The sequence below is a fragment of the Microcaecilia unicolor genome, chromosome 2 (assembly GCF_901765095.1).
Source record: "Microcaecilia unicolor chromosome 2, aMicUni1.1, whole genome shotgun sequence".
NCBI lineage: Eukaryota > Metazoa > Chordata > Amphibia > Gymnophiona > Siphonopidae > Microcaecilia > Microcaecilia unicolor.
In genome coordinates this window covers 63,856,952-63,875,292 of record NC_044032.1, presented here as the reverse complement: position 1 = coordinate 63,875,292, position 18,341 = coordinate 63,856,952, and the positions used below count along the sequence as shown (strand labels likewise).

Here is an 18,341-nt window from a genome sequence, read left to right as displayed (position 1 = left end):
GGGCATGCATTGTGAAGCATGTTTCACGCTCCACAAAGCTCTATAAACTGGTCATAAGTTCTGGACCGGGCAATATAGCGCTGCATTACCCACTTGTGAGAATTAATGGCCTGCTTATCCTCGGAGAACCTATTACATGTTTTAAATGCAAATAAATGTATCAATTTTAAAATTCTTTAATTTTTAAATCAATATTTGGTTTAAATTCAGAGTGCTTAAGTGAATTACTGGTATTTCCATCTGTAGATGGAAAACTAGCCCTCGTTTACTAAGCCAAACTATTCTTATTTTTCTTTCAGAAAAATGTTTTTTTTTTTTAAACTAACTTGTTTGAGCAATAATTTTGTATTTATTTTTAACTGTTTAATGTTTTAGATTGTTAATTCCTCCTTACTATAGGAGTTTCTTCTATCTAGCGTAAACCTTTTTGAATCTTTTTGGAACAACAACAACAGTATAGAAAACTCTGATAGTATAGTACAGTATCTGCCATTTGGAGAGTTTATTCGTGCAAAAGGTAAAGGATATAAATGGCTTAGTGTAAGTGCCAATCTTACCCTCTGCAAGAAAGACCCTCTTTTTTTTTAAAGTATCATTCAAACATAACTAGGAATGTGCACTTTCATTTTGGTCAGGCAATGGTGGTAAGGAGAAATTAGGTTTTACCTAATAATTTTCTTTCCATTAGTTCTTCCCAGTACTCCAAAACCTGTAGGATAATTGTGTCCATCAACCAGCAGATGGAGATAGAGAATTGAAAACTGAGCTGAGACATATGTCTCTTGGATTTCAGTCCAGCTTCTCAGTATTTACATAGACAAGCAGTAAAGAGAAACTCAGAATTAACACAACAACCTTATACAACTTGCTAACCTAACATTAACAAGACGTGGACCTCTCAACTTGTATAGAACAAGAAATATGCAGGAAACACCATGCAAGCTGACAGTCATTATTTGACCCATTACTTTGCAATGACTAAACATTCAGAAATCTCAGGAGGGCATCTGGAATAGTGGGAAGGACCAATGGAAAGAAAATTATCAGATAAGACCTAATTTCTCCTTTCATTGTAAGAATTTTTGGTGAAGACCTGAATTGATAGTGTTTGGTTGTTGGAGAGGTACAGACCTCTTCACTTGATTGTGTTTTAAGATTGCTGGACCTCTTCATTTGATTGTACTTTTAAGACAAGACTGTCCTCCACCTAGAACTTGATGCTAAAGAGGATTATAAATGGCAAATTTTAATTAAATTAAAAAACAAACAAACAAATCAAATGAAACAAACTGGTCAATATTTAATTAGAAATATCTGTATGGCTGCAGCAGTTACACAGATATTTCCTTTAGCTATGATTCAGCTGCACTACTCTATGTGCACAGTGCTGATGAAGAGAAGATACTGTGCCCGTGGAGGGAGAGTGGGTGCAGATGGCATTCTAAAGGACACCCTCTTTGAGAAGTGCCGGGAATGTGCTTCTGACCCCTATATGCTCTTCACTGGTGCCAGCCAGGAACCCGTCATGGGTGGGCTGAGACTGAGTCCTCCTCGCCGAAGAGGCAGGGCTCCAGACTCAGAGTTGCATTAAAATGATCGATGTGGGCAGAAGTGGAGCCTAGTGCCACATGCAACACCGGCGGTGGAGGCCACACTACAGGCTGAGGGCCATGTGGGTCCGATACAAAAGGTGTGGCAGACACAAGCACCCTTGACACTGATGTGGATTGAGGCTCTCAAGAGGCGTGTCGGGCGCAAGAACACTCGACACTGATGTGGATTGAGGCTCTCAAGGAGCATGTTGGGCGCAAGCACCTTCGACACTGATGCTCAGGAAGAGAGCAGAGCAGATGCAAACGGCATGTCAGGTGCAAGCACCTTTGACACCGATGTCCCAGGATCGACGCTCATACGTCAAGAGGCATGTCGAGCACAAGCAGCATTGACGCCCATGCTCTGGAAGAGACTGGAGCCGATACAAATTGCATAGCAGGCACAAGCACCTTCAACACTGATGCCCCGGGATCGAGGCTTGGATGACAAGAGGCATGACAGGCACAAGCACCTTCGACGTTGATGCCTCTTGAAAAAAGCGAAACAGTTTGGAGCCGCAGTGTAGAAACTAACTGCTGAAGGAGTGATCACACGGGCTTAGAGGAGAAGCATGGCTGGTGCAAGCACCATTGACGCTGATGCACTCTGAAGGCAACCAGGCTTCAAGGAGCAGGGTCCTGGTGCTCCAAGACTCCTGCAGCAGTAGTAATTGGAAGGTCTCCTGGTATTGAGACACTTCACTAACGATGCAGTGCCTCGGAGGCACTAAAGGAGACCAACTTCAATCCTCGAAGCTCATATGGCCAAAGATCTTCAGTACCAACGTCGATCCTTGATACCTACAGTCCTCAGAATCGACGCGCTGCTCCATAGCAACTTTCCTTTGCACCAATGGCGGTGCACGGTATCCGTATCGAGTCCTGGGCACTGACAAAGAGAAAGTGAAACCTCATGCCCCAAGCCTCTGATGAAAACTGTCAGGCCCAGGGATTCACATAGCAGCTGACGACGAGGCACCATAGACATCAATGCCAACGCAGACGTCGAGGCATCAAACGGCGCCAAAGAGACTGCCCTACGAACCACTCTGACTCAGAGTTCCAGCTTGAATTTGAAGACACAGAACACAGATAGAAGGAGTATGCAGTCATACTGAAAGTGGCTCCCGATGGAAAAAGGTGCAACTCGATGGTGCCGAAAGAGAACAAAGCACCAGAGAAAAATGAAGGGGAAAACCCCACCAGAGCTCAGGCCTAAATACGGCCTATGGAGCCATGGTAAAACAGAGAAAAATTAAAGAAAATGATAAACAATTAAACAGAGATAAAAAAAAACCTGAAGAAAAGAAAACCAAAAAGGCACAAAAAGAAACTCTGTTAAGAACCAAACTGACAGCTGTGAGAAGAGAGGTTAAAATAATGCGTCCTCTCCTCACTGTGGAAAAAAATAGACTGTTGGTCCCGCGCTTGCACGGCGGGCAGGAAGGCACATGCACATGCGTAGTGGAGCGTGTCTTGCGCTTCAAAAGAGCTCTGTGAAAAGCTTGATTCAAACTCTGGACTGGGCAATGTGGCGTCACATTACCCAGCTGTGAGACTATTAGCCTACTTGTCCTCTGAGAAATATCCTTACAGACTATCCTAGCACCATCTGGAAACAGTGCAGTCTTTAAAATACAAAATCTTAAATTACATGATTACCAGAAATTTCTAAATTCTTCCAGAACCTTCTCGGCACTCCATCTATTCCTGATCCGCGGTCAAAATGTACTGCATGAGTCTACTAAAAAGCTGCCACCTATAACTTGCTCGTTGATCTTAATTTCTAGTAATTTAGTAAACCCAGCACAACAGGTAATTAAGGGCCCTGTTTACTAAGCCGCGTTATAGGTGCATTAGAGACTTTAACGCACGTTAACCATGTATGTACGTTAACCGTGTAAGTGCCTACAATATCCCTATAGGCACCTACATGGTTAGCACGCACTAACTGTAGGCACCTTAAAAACGCTAACGCACCTTAGTAAACAGGGCCCTAAATCTGTTAGACAGCAATGTAGATACACAGTGACAATACATACATTAACGGACCCTAGGAGGTAACTCTTTTCACACAATGTACGTAGCCCTATGCCTTACCTAAATCATCACTGGCTCCAAATACTAATATAATGTGTGAATATTTTTCAAACTTTTATAAATTAGAATCAAATTATAATTTAATCCTTAAACTCTTTTCACTTGTCTTAATTAATTGTAGCTTAGGACCTTCACTAACATGACTCATGTTTCGACAACCCTGCATCAGGGTGATAGTCCTAACAAGAACGACAACATTATGCGAAAAGTTACCTCCGAGGCTCCGTTAATGTGTGTATTCTCACTGTATGTCTATATTGCTGTCTAATAGATTTAATTATCTTTTATGCTGGGATTACTAAATTACTATATTGTTGATTGCCCCTACAATTACAAATTTGGGGGATTACTAAATATTGATCTTTAATTCTACACATTTAAGTGGACTAACATTATGACCACAGTACTTGAATCAATACTAAAAAATTTGAAAATGTAGGGGGAGGAAGTGACGTCACGCTCCGTTATGGAGGTCTAATAGCGGAGCTCCCGACACCCAGCCTGGAAAAACGAAGCTTTTAGCTATATTTAGCGATTTTGAAATAGCCCTGGAGGCGGATTAGAGCGGCGAAAGGCGAGTGATACCAAAGATGTCGAACACTAAAACTAAACCAGCTGATTTAGCCGCTTTTGCTTACCATCAGCGGGAGGCCAAAGAAACAGCACAGGCCGCGAGCACAAACGCTAACGAAAGCGCCATGCGGTCTCGAGCATCATCGCCTCAGCAAGAAAGCGGGGACGATGGAGATAATGAATTGCTGCCCGATAAATGGGAGCAGCTTAAAACCTGGTTCCAAGATATTAAAACGGAAATGAAAGAGATACGCAAGGATTTTGCCCAGCTTGGAGCAGAACTCCGAGGAGAAATTACGGAATTAGGGAACAGAGTTAATGAAGTAGAAATTGGCCTGGAAGAGCATGCAGACTCCCTAAATACCATCGAGACCACTGTGCAGGAACAGCGCACGAACTTACGCTTTTTAACAGATAAAGTGGAAGATTTAGAAAATCGGAGCCGAAGGTCCAATATTAGGATACGAGGGCTCCCTGAACTACCAGAGCATAATGATTGCGAACAAGTTGTAAAGGACATAGCAGCCCAACTCCTGTCTACATCGGAGCATGTGGTCACCGCTGAGGAAATAAAAATTGAAAGGGCGCATCGAGCGCTAGGCCCACAACGGGCTAATGTACCTAAAGACATAGTTGCCTGCTTCGCTGAATATAAAGTTAAAGATCAACTTATGCATAAAGCACGGGCAAATAGCCCGATCACATGGAATACCTATCCGCTGGAAATATTTCAAGACATTTCGGCAACTACACTCAAGCGCAGACGAGAACTACAGCCACTTACAGCGCAACTGCGAACAGAAGGGATAAAATATAAATGGCAACATCCATTTGCCCTGCTATTTTATAAAGCGGGTAAACAGTGCAGAATAACATCGCTGGAGGAAGCCCAAGAACATCTGGGCCAAGGAGCAATGGCGGAACCTACGCACTCAAACTGCCCAAAGGCTATCCCACAGAATAGCGCTAAAGCGCGATGGCAGCGTGTCTCGCAAGGACGAGGAAGGCTGAGAAGGCAGCAATCAGGTCAAACAGGGCCCAACCAACGCTGATGGATTACAAATAGAGGAATTAACAATGAGTCAAAATAGACATCAATGAAGAGGGCTATAATGGCGTGTGATTGAACAATGCACAGCAATACCAGGCTGGTAATGTTTTGGGATCGAACTCACTTACCTCCTAGGCATGTCATACCCAAGGGGAAGGATATGTCATACATGGGCTTTGGGGAGGAGGGGAGGGGGGAGGCAGGTAGGGGATTGGGAAAGGGAAGTCAGTGGTAATTTTATAACTAAAAGTTGTTATATGTATGGTTGATAAAGAATTGAAAATTGTTACTTTAAATGTAAGAGGGCTTAATTCACCTACAAAGCGAAAGTTAATGTTTAAAGATATGGTACGCTTGCTGGCTGATATAGTCCTTTTGCAAGAAACTCACTTGAAAAAAGTGCATGAGAAACTGGTGAAACATGGACGATACTCTGTTATTAAGTTCTCCTCTTGTGCTGCTATGCCTAAAAAGCGAGGGGTTCTGATAGCGCTGGCAACGTCTCGTCCATGGCAGATTTTGAAAACTGTAAGTGATAAAGAAGGGAGATATCTATTGATGGTGGTTTCTGTATATAATACCACGTATACTATACTTAATGTGTACGCCCCTAATCAGGGGCAGGGCCCTTTCTGGGAGCAGATAGAAGGGGTTCTGAAGCAACACCAGCAGGGCCACTTATTAGTGGGTGGAGACTTTAATGTCACCATGCACCCCCATATAGATAACTCTACAGGGTCTGCAGTGTATGCCAAAACAGATAGGAAATTATTGAAACAGTTAATGGCCCGGTGGGGACTGATAGACATCTGGCGAGAGAAAAATGGTAATGAGAGGGACTACACATATTACTCCCCCAACTATAAAACATATTCTAGAATAGATGGTTGGCTGGGAGATGTAAATATAGCAAGAAAGACACAAGATGCTAGCATAGAACCTCGCACATGGTCTGATCATGCCCCGGTAATACTGACACTTATCCTAGGAACTCACCTTGTAGGCATACGATATTGGCGACTAGACGATACCTTACTATATGATGAGAGAAATATACTAGAGATAGAACAATATATCATGGAATATCTTAAATTTAATGATACAGGCGAGGTCAGAGTGAGTACCTTGTGGGAAGGTCTCAAGGCAGTGATCAGAGGGCGTCTAATAGCACTACGAGCCCATATATCGAAAACTCGCATGGACCAGGAAAACAATGTTAGGAACGAACTCAGGCAAGCAGAACAGAAACACAAAGCACAACCAGACGATACTAATGAGGCAGAAAAGTTACACCAGTTGAGATTAGCACTTAACGAACTCCAAATGGAAAGCCTAGCGGCGCAACTACAACAGACCCAGCAAGAACATTTTGAGTTTGGGGAGAAAGCGGGTAGGCTTTTGGCCAATAAGCTTAAAAAACAAGTTCAGCGGAATCATATAGGGGGGATACGAGATACGAACGGGGAACACATCACACAATTAGATCAAATACAGAGAACCTTTCTAGAATACTATACCTCACTATATGAGAAAGAGTCCACATTGGAGCCAGCAATCGTGGAACGATACTTGAAAGAGAGTGGTATTCCCCAATTACAGGGAGTGGAGAGCGAAACACTATCGGCCCCCATAACATCGGAGGAAATTAAATGGGCAATTAAAGATAGTGCACATGGGAAAGCACCAGGCCCAGATGGGTATACTATAAAATTTTATAAAACATTTGCAAAACACCTGATCCCAATATTAGAGAGGGTATTTAATGAGCTGGAAGAGGTTCAAGAGATACCACAAACATGGAGACTAGCAGCAATAACACTGCTCTTAAAACCAGGCAAAGACCCCCAACAATGTAGCTCCTACCGCCCGATATCCTTGCTCAACGTGGATTATAAACTCTTTACGAAAATATTAGCACATAGGCTACAGAAACAGCTCCCAAACTTGATTCACGAAGATCAGGCGGGATTTATTATAGGGCGACAAACGTTTGACAACATTCGAAGCCTCATCCATACTATCCAATACACCCAAGATGAAAAAGTACCAGCAGTATTACTATCCATTGACGCAGAAAAAGCGTTCGATCGTGTTGATTGGGCATACCTCTTTGCGGTGCTTCGACAGGTGGGATTAAAGGGGCGGTATCTAACATGGCTGCAACTTTTATATAAAGACCCGAAAGCAATATTAAAAATTAATGGATCATATACTGCGGCCTTCCCGCTTCGGCGGGGAACTAGGCAGGGGTGTGCCCTCTCCCCGCTTCTGTTTGCTTTAACGGTAGAGCCGCTCGCTTGTATATTGAGAAATGATGAGGAAGTAAAGGGCATAGTACGAGGGCGAAAAGAGCAAAAGCTTCTACTTTTTGCAGATGATATACTACTCACTCTTGCGCAGCCTGCAATATCAGTACAAAAAGCAATAGATCACGTGTCATATTATGGAGCAGTGTCGGGATTTAAACCCAATTTAACTAAATCTACCTTATTAAACATAACAGTACCGAATGAAGAGATACCGGCTCTGCGAGAAGCATTTCCATTTGCCTGGGCGCAAAAATCCATTAAATACTTAGGAATACAGATCACACCCAAGATAGAAGATCTATTTCAGGCTAATTTTCCAGTAAAGATAGCTGAACTTTTTCAGGAATTAGATAGATGGGAGGGCCTCAATATATCTTGGAAAGGGCGTATACATGCTATCAAGATGATGTTGCTCCCCAAATTATTATACTTATTTCTGGCACTGCCCATACCGATACCTGCCTCCTTCTTCACGCAATTAAATAAGAAAATGTTTCGATATATATGGAGGAAAAGGCCACCACGGGTTAATAGAGCCACGATGTATCAAACACTAGACCGAGGTGGTATGGGAACACCCAATTTTTATCTATATCACCAAGCAGCACAATTAAGAATACTAGCTGACTGGGCTCCAGGGACAATAAAGAAATGGATGCATTGGGAGAGAGCATGGATAGGTAGGTACACGATAGAGGACATATTGTGGATATCAGGGAGAGATCTGACATCTATATTGCAGGAATTACCTATGAGTCTAAAACACCCGCTCCAAACGTGGTTACAAATTAGAAAGCATATGTTCCCGGAAAGGAAATATTACCGAAAAACAGCAATACGATGGGCGGAGGGTTTCCCACTTGGGAGATCAGAAAAGGTGTTTGATAACTGGGCAAAAGCAGGCTTATACACACTGGGACAGGTATGGGCGGAGGGCAATATGATTAGTTTCCAGGAACTTCAAGAAGAGTATGGTCTATCGGAAAAAGATCTTGTTTATTACTGTTGTCTGCGTAATTTTATTAAAAGACGAGCACAAGATGAATTAGATCTAGAAGAGACAACTCTTGAATTAGCAATGCGTAAGGGAGGGGGCAGAGGTAGTATCTCCCGGATATATCTTGCACTATTGGGCAGGACAGACCCTCAAATTTTTTATCATAAGAAATGGGAAAACGTTTTGCAATGTACACACCCTAGAACAATTTGGATGAGCAATTACAAATATCTGCTCAAGGCATCCCCAGCACAATCTATCAATGAAAATGGCCATAAGTTATTGTACTGGTGGTATTATACCCCAGATAGATTGCAAAAGATATATCCGGGGACCTCGGGAAAATGTTGGCGGGGATGTGGCCTTCAGGGCACGTTTTACCATATTTGGTGGACATGTCCGAAGGTGGAATTGTTTTGGGAGGCAGTAGTGAAGTTGGTAAATACAGTATTGCCTCAACCATACCCAAAGAAAGCAGAACATTGCCTCCTCCATTTCCGGCCTAGCTCAATACCCAGTGGACAACATAGATTGGCTACTCAATACTTTGTAGCGGCCAAGATAGCCTTAGCCCGAGCCTGGAAACAAACTGAAACACCAACACTACAACTGATAGCTCGCAGAGTGGACTTTCTGTATCAGATGTCGAAATTGACTGCTAAGAGGAAAGGCACTATGAAAGTATTCACGAACATTTGGTCAATATATGAACAATCTCAAGAATCAGAAGCAACACCACTGACGGAGAAAGGGAGGGGGGGAGGGGGACCATGAACAAAAATTGGTTACTGATATTGGATGTTATTTGGTTATGATTGTAATTTGCTAAATTGCCAATAAAATATTGGAAAAAAAAAAAAAAAAAAAAAAAATTTGAAAATGTAGTTTGGAAAGCTATAAATTTCTTCTATATAGATGGCCTTTTAACTAGCATTTCTCGTGATGTGTACATTCTATTGAAGAACTGTTCACTGTACCAGCTCATAAAGAGAATGAGCAAAAACAAACATGCTCTGTACCTGGGAAGACAAAGCCTGTGACAGAGTCCCTCTCATGACTATTACCATGAAGAGCGCACAATGGCCACATTCAAATGAAAACAACTATGCTGAGCAGAACTAAAACTAAAGTTGGAAATACATAATGAACTATTTAACACATGAAAAATGTGCAAACAATCCACAGGATGTATGATTAAATCTATTCCCAAACAAAACATCTGCCAAAGTAAAATCACATTTTTACCACATTACTATGAAAAAACATAACAGAGAAATTTGTAATCATCCTGATTCACATGAGTATTTCATATTGCTACAATTATGACATACCTCAGTACTACGACAATAGGACTTTCACTTCCGGTGATCACAATCAGGCCTTTCCATATCATAAGCGCTGAAGACACTATCATGGCAAAATTTAGAACCTGGTAGTATAACTGAAAAACAAAACCAAACCAAACACTGTGATACTGCATAATAAGTAATAGAGGTACTAGACAGAAAAGTGCATGCTAGAAGCATGACAAAGGCGGCATAGGAGGTCGGTGGCCCAACTGTTTGGGGAGGCTAAAGGGGGCGGGGTTAGGGGGAGCCAGGGGCGGAGCTTATAGCCACAATTAACACAGGAAAAAAATAAGTAAAAATAAAATAGTCACAATACCTTTTATTAAATTTAGATATTAGATATGTATCATATGTCAAATAATAAAGTGGTTGCTCAAAGCATATACTAACCACAATCGCTCAACTGCAAAACACTATGCACACATTTGTGCAAAAACACACTCAGAACCTTACTGTACCATAACACTAGGCAGACCCTAATACACCAATATACCACCCATATAGAAAATGCAGACCGTCAACAATATGAAACAAGGGATCATAATATCACAATTCTCATGTAGAGCCACAAAACACCCTTTTAAGGTGGATAGTGTTCACAATGAGCTCCTTTTATTAACAACTATATGTAGATCCTTCAAGAGGTAGTGTGTCATGATTTAGGCTCTAAAACCCTTTCCGATGTTTTGGTGCCACCTCAGTAATGCCAATACACAATCTCTCCACTGCAAAACACTATACACAAACTTGTGCAAAAACACACTCATAACCTTAGCAAACCATAACAGCACTAATTCCAAGGACAGGATGAGCTACAACCTTATGTGTGGAAAAGCAGCACTGTAATTACACCGGGCTCTAAAACACCAGTACACAACCTATTGAAACAAAAAAAAAAAGGGCTGTAAATACTACACACTAGTAGAATACTGCACCTTGATTACACATGAAAAACACATGACAACAGATATGAAGGCAAAACTGGAAAGTTACCTCAAGAAGTCAGACTCAGCATGCAGCAATACTAGAAAAATTGAAACTTACAAGCAAAATATCACCGATGCACATTTCCAAAAGCTGACATATTCCAGTTAATAAATTCTGAATAAAATACTTTTTTCTACCTTTGTTGTCTGATCATTTAGTTTTTCTATTCTTTGGTCCCAGTGTCTTCTTTCCATTTGATATTTTTTCTCTCAACATGTCCACCATCCTCCTGTGTCCTTATGCGTCCTGTCTACCATCTGTAGCCCTGTCCTTATCCTTTCTCCAGTTTCAGCGTCTGCCCTCAAAGTGTTCCAATCCAGCCCTTAAATTCAGCAATTTCCCCTCCATCCAAATCCAGCATGTCTCCCCTCCATCCATGTGCATGAACTTCCTGTCTTTCCTCCCCTCCATCCATGTCCAGCATTTCTCCTCTCTCCCTTCCACTCCATCCGTGTGCATCTCCTTCCTTTGTCTTTCCTTCCCTCCATCCTTGTCCAACATTTCTCCTCTCTTCCCTCCCCTCCATCCATCCATGTCTTTCTCTTCTACCCTTCCATCCAGAGTAATCCCTCTTTCTCTCTCCATCCTTCTACCCATTACCCTCTCCCAATCCTTCCGTCTATTGTCTCCCTCTCCTTCCATCCATTGTCTCCCTCTATCTCCCCTTCCTTCTAAACAGTTCTCTCTCTCTCGACCCTTTTCCATTCAGCATGTCCTCTCTCTCCCCATCCTCCAGTGTCTTTCCTCTTTCCCTCCCTACCCTTACGTCCAGTGTCTTCCCTCTTTCTGCCCCCTCCTTCCAGCATTTTCCCTTTTTCTCCCTCCTTTCATTCAGCATTTCTCCGTCTGACAGCTAGGGTCTCCCCCAGTTTCTCCCCAGCAGCTTCTCTCTCTCTCCTCCCCCCCCCATCTTTCCACTAATCTCTCTCTCTCTCCTCTTCCATCCAGCATCTTCTCTCTGGCTCTCCCATGCTCTCTTCCATGTCCCCTCTTTCTCTCCCCATCTCTTTCTGGCTCTCCCCTGCTCTCTTCCATATCCCCTCTTTTGCTCCCCATCTCTCTCTGGCTCTCCCCTGCTCTCTTCCTTGTCCCCTCTTTCTCTCCCCATCTCTCTCTGACTCTCTCCTGCTCTTTTGCATGTCCCTGGCTCTCCCCTGCACTTTTCCACTTTCTCTCTCTCTCCTCCAGCGTCCTCATGCATCCCACCTTTCTCTTCCCTCCCCTCCTTTCTCCACCCTTTTCCTCCCTCTTCCCCTTAGATGTGGCACCTCTCATCCTCTCCACCCCCTTTCCCGTTGGTCTGGCAGCTGGCTGGCATGATGCATCGCTCCCCCCCCCCCCCCCGGACTAGTTCGGTATCGCTCTCCCCCTCCGCTCCTGTCATGTCTTTGAACGTCGAGGATTCCTTCCGGTAGCAGCAGAATCGGCAATGATGTAAGCGCTGCTTTCAGCCTGCCCCAGAAGCCTTCTCTGTACAGCGTCCCTCCTACGCGGGAAACTGTACAGAGAGTGCTTCCGGGGCAGGCTGAAAGCAGCGCTTACATCATTGCCGATTCTGCTGCTACCGGAAGGAATCCTCGACGTTCAAAGACGACGTGACAGGACAGGAGCGGAGGGGGGGGGGGGCGGTAATGATCGCGTGGTCCACGGGAGGGAGGGAGGGAGAGAGATGTTCAAGGCAGCGGGAGCTGCACCCGGGGTGGTCCGGTCCGCCCCGCCCTTGCTCCACTTCTGGCTGGGGAGGCTTAGCCTCCCCAAGCCTCTTATACCGGGCGCCTATGAAAGGCGGCATGATAAAATAGAAAGTAAAGGTTGTCAGGCAACTGTAATAACTCTACACCGGTTCAAATTAAATCACATTCATTAGCAATTTTTAGTCTCAACTTCTACCTCCTCCCATATCAAATTTCTGCTGTAAATCAGTGAAGTAGTTTCCAAAATTCAACATTCATACAGATGGATGCTTATCAACAAGTGCTCTTACACTACAAAAAACAATCCATGCTTTAAAAAGAAAAATACCAATTACCTACATGAATTATGGAACACAAGGATGAAACTAACCACTCATGATTTTTTTAATGGTATAAACAAAACTGAAAACAGGATATGCACTCGAGGAGGATATTTTTTTCATATTTAAATATGTTTTACTAGTTTTTACAATTGGATTTTTAAAACAATTTGTCTCAAGCTTTTTTCCCTACAGAAGCATACACACAAGTGAAAATCTAGCTCAAGCCTACTGAAACCAGCTGAGCATTCTGGATGTCTCTAATATACATGATATATAGCTGTGTGCACTGCATCCAACATATACCGTATATACATGTTAACGAGGGATAACTGGCTAGATGTGATAGGGTGGGGGGGAGGAGGTTAAAGACCAGTTTCAGCACCACGGGGTGCTAGATCTGTTTCAGATCAGGAACCTGTAAGTGTAATATGCAAATTACCAAGACTGAAAGTTCCAAATCCGCACTGGGACCAAAGACAAACAGGAAGCTAAAGGTACCTGGCTACGCTAGCAGACTATGCTGCTTTTAACCATTCCTCGGTTTTCATGTAATTTCAAACCCATTTTTATCTGAAGGGCCAGTGAGGATTTGCACAAGAACTGAAACTACACCAACTCTGACACCAAGCAGCACCAATTATAGTAACACAGTAAATGACAACAGATAGACCTGTACGGTCCATCCAGTTTGCCAAACAAGATAAACTCATTTTACATGGTATGTGATACATTATATGTATACCCGAGTTTGATTTGTCCTTGCCATTTTCAGGGCACAGACCGTAGAAGTCTGCCCAGCTCCCATTTTGTTTCCAATTACTGGCGTCGCCACCTAATCTCCGCTAAGATTCCACAGAACTGTTCCTTCTAAACAGGATTCCTTTGTGTTTATCCCACACGTTTGAATTCTATTACCGTTTTCATCTCCACCACCTCCCGCGGGAGGGCATTCCACATATCCACCACCCTTCTCCATGAAAAAATACTTCCAAACATTAGTCCTGAGTCTGCCCCTCTTCAACCTCAATTCATGTCCTCTAGTTCTACCGCCTTCCCATCTCCGGAAAAGGTTCATTCGCGGATTAATACCTTTCAAATATTTGAACGTCTGTATCATATCACCCCTGTTTCTCCTTTCCTCCAAGGTATACATGTTCAGGTCACCAAGTCTCTCCTTGTACTAAGGGGCCCTTTTACTAAGCTGCTATGTAACCAAAATTTGTTATACCGCAAGATCACAAGAGAATCAATGTGGTTTACAATAATCCATAATAAAAAAAAAAAAAAAAAAAAAAAAAAAGACAGCCATAAACAACAATCCGTAATATAAAACAAGACATATAAAACAATACCATAATCCATAATAAAGCAAAATAAACAACATGTAATAATCAAAATAGTAATCCAACACACATTAGGAAGGGGATGCTATATAGCACAACAATAAATTTACCTACAACAAAGATGGTTAGAACAAACTAGAAGTCAGGAAAAATGGTAGGGTTAAAATTATACTAAAAAGGTCTTTTTATACAACCAGGTCTTTAATGCAGATTTAAACCTGATATAAGAGAGGTCAGACCGCAAAATAATGGGAAGTTGATTTCAAAGGAGTGGAGCCACACCCCCAAAGCAGATCAGCGTGAAGATTCAAAAAACAGTTTCCTTGGAGATGGAACAATCAGAAAGCTAGAGTCCGAAGAAGGCAATATTCTTAAAAGTTGATAGGATAGAGAATATTAAACAGATATAAAGGAAATCCAGTATAAAAAGATTTGTGTGCCAAAAGAAGCATCTAAACTGAAATCTACTGACCACAGGCAGCTAGTGTTGATCAATTAACAGTGGAGTAATAGGATCAAATTGTTTAGCGTTATAAAGAAGTTTTGAAACAGTTGTAATTGTCGAATGAAATAATGAGGAAGAACATGGAAAAGTGAATTATAATAGTCCAAGCAGTTCATAACCAAAACATGAATATAGAGTTTTGAGAGCAGAGCTCTCTAAGTAATGGCTCATAGATCGAATCATCTGCAGAACAAGAAAGATTTTCTGAGTCAGAAGAGAGATATATGGACAAAAGGATAGGACAGCATCAAAGGTTATACCAAGTGTCCAGAAAGCTGAACTAAATTTAATAAGAAAGTTATCTGAATTTGTAAAGGCTAGCGGTGGACAATTTGATCTTTAAAACCAAACTGTTCCAGTTTTTTTTTTAAAAGGTGAACTTTGAGATTATGATCTGTAATCCAAAAAGTCATCTGAAACAGTTATTCTGTTGCCATCAATAAAGAAACCTTCTTTTGTTTCACAACTGTAAAAGATCATGAGAGAAATGTTTATCTTGCCCATTTGTGGGAAATCATCAATAAAAATTATTTGAACTAAGTAAAAAGAAACCTCCAGCTGCCAACCAAAGAGTGCAACAATTCTTCCTATTCAGTACAGTCTTTATTATCCTTCTCTGCACTCCACCATCTGAGTTCAAAAGTACACAAGTTCCTACTTAGTTCCTTCTAGCACCCAACCTTTCCCATGGATAGTGCGGATTAAGAATACTTTAAATAGGGGAAATTACAGTATTTTATATACTGCCTTTCTGTGGTTACAATCGAAGTAGTTTACATATTTTATACAGGCACTTATTTTGCACCTAGGGCAACGGAAGGTTAAGTGACCTGCCCAGAGTCACACCATATATCCCTCCCCATTAGCATTTGTTTTCTGCGGTCCTATCCCCAAGCCTTTCATCCGTGAACAGAGACAGAGAACAGAAATAATTGTTAAACAGTTCAGCTTTATCCTTATCAGCTTCTACATATTCCTCCTCCAAAGCTTTGAGCCTCGCAATGTATTATAACACTTCTTCCTGCCATTTATATATCTGAAAAAAGTCTTGTCCCCGGCATTTAAAAAGGAGATAGAGCTGCTTTTATGTTTCAACATTTTTATTGATAAATGAACAATCTCAATATACTTGGCAACAAACATTATAACATGTATATCTCTGTCAAACCAGTATAACTTCAGCCCCAATCAACAGTATTTTCATATTTTCTCCCTCCCTCCCCACCCGTTCCCTCCTTTGTTTTCAGCGTTTTAGTGTTATATTTGTTGTTAAAGAGTTGAAAAGTTGTATAATAAAATGATGATAAAATGATGACATCTACGAGTACCTCTTATTTCGTGTTGTGTCTAAATATTCTGACCACACTGCCTTCCTTCTCTTCTTCTTTGACCAATTTACATATCAACACTATATTACCATCAGAATATCATATACAGGTCAGCTATTACCCTTTTGATTACGTCCTACTATCCAATTTTAATCTAGCTATTAACATATGCACATACCTACTATATGTCATCTTACTGTGCTATTCCCCCATCCCCTCCCCCCTTCTAAGCAGCCTCTTACATCTTCACTTAACCCCCCCTCCCTCCTTATACAATCTGTTATATATATATTGAACCACTACAATTATCATATTTATTATTGCAAAGTATTGATAATTAGACTTCTCCCTCTGTGGGTCATCCCATCCAATAAACACCCCCAAATTTTAAGAAAGCGTGTTTTTCGCTTGAATGTTCCTTTCGCTTCTCTCGCTTCCCAGGTCAGCAATTGATGCACCTGATTGCGCCAGTGCCAGATGGTCGGTGGATGTGCTGAGGTCCAGTGCTGCATTATATATTTTCTAGCTACCAAACACACTTTGCAACAGAACATTATTCTGTCTGTTTTTATTCTGGGATACGTTTCTTGCATATCCAATAATAACAGTAATGGACTCAGTTCAATTCTACTGTTCACAATGGTAGACAGAAATACAGTGATTTGTCTCCAATAACGCTGTATTAATGGACAGACCCAAATCGCGTGGCATAATGTATTATCTGCTCTATTACATCTCAAGCAGGTAGCTGTCTGGATTCCTCCGGATCTGAACAGTTGTATCTGGGTGAAAGAGGCCCTATGTATCATTCTAAACGCGCATTCTCTAAGGCCTGCCCCCCTACTACTCTGGGGATATCCTTTATTTGTTTTATGATATTCCATATTGTCAGCTCTCTTTCCATATCTATTTCCCATCGCTGTCGAAGCTGGGCTAGCTCCTTCCCAGGCACCAACTCCCACAATTTCAAATGTATATTGGAGATGGTTGGGGCATTCTCGGAAATTTCCTCGTAAAACTTGCTAATTCTTTCACCCAGTTTCTTATTAATAGCTTCCTTATTAAGAGTGCGTACATAATGTTGAAGCTGGCATTGCGCGAACCGGTCCCCCCAACTTGCCCTCCTTAGGGTCTGTAGTTGTGACATAGCTTTTATAGTCCCATCTGCCCTTAATACATCTTGCAGGTTAACTATTCCGTTTCGCTCCCAATTAGTAAAAGTTTGATTCTCTAGGTTTAGGAAATACAATTATTCGAGCCAAATTCAAGTGCTCTGGTAATCTACCACATTCTATCCATTCATTGAACACCTTAGCCAAAGTAGGTACTATCGAGTCCCCCATCAATTTATAGAATTCTGCTTTATACCCATCAGGGCCTGGTGCTTTGCCAGCTTTACTGCGTCCTATAGCCCATGTGATCTCATCCTCACTAATCTCAACATTTAAACGGCTACAATCATGTTCAGTCAGCTTCTGGGCCCATCAGATATTGCTCACCAGTCAATCCTTCTTGTTTTATGGCACTATATAAATTCTGATAGTATGTTTGAAAAGCCGATCTGATCTCTTGGTTTGTATGTATCAAACGCCCTTCCTTAGTTTTAAGAGTAGCAATGTTTCTAGATGCATATCTAGGGGCAATAATTCTTGCCAGAAATTTACCTCCTTTGTTCCCATATTTATATACAGTGGGGGAAATAAGTATTTGATCCCTTGCTGATTTTGTAAGTTTGCCCACTGACAAAGACATGAGCAGCCCATAATTGAAGGGTAGGTTATTGGTAACAGTGAGAGATAGCACATCACAAATTAAATCCGGAAAATCACATTGTGGAAAGTATATGAATTTATTTGCATTCTGCAGAGGGAAATAAGTATTTAATCCCTCTGGCAAACAAGACCTAATACTTGGTGGCAAAACCCTTGTTGGCAAGCACAGCGGTCAGACGTCTTCTGTAGTTGATGATGAGGTTTGCACACATGTCAGGAGGAATTTTGGTCCACTCCTCTTTGCAGATCATCTCTAAATCATTAAGAGTTCTGGGCTGTCGCTTGGCAATTCGCAGCTTCAGCTCCCTCCATAAGTTTTCAATGGGATTAAGGTCTGGTGATTGGCTAGGCCACTCCATGACCCTAATGTGCTTCTTCCTGAGCCACTCCTTTGTTGCCTTGGCTGTATGTTTTGGGT

General features: G+C 41.9%; 1 protein-coding gene across 1 annotated transcript in view; it reads right to left on the bottom strand.

Moving 5' to 3' along the window:
* SEC11C (SEC11 homolog C, signal peptidase complex subunit) overlaps window positions 1-18,341 on the bottom strand; it is a 70,846-nt gene that overhangs the window by 36,033 nt on the left and 16,472 nt on the right. The window contains exon 2 of the mRNA XM_030192995.1: window positions 9,954-10,063. Within this exon, the coding sequence (XP_030048855.1) occupies window positions 9,954-10,063 (110 nt within the window). The remainder of the gene's footprint in view (window positions 1-9,953; window positions 10,064-18,341) is intronic.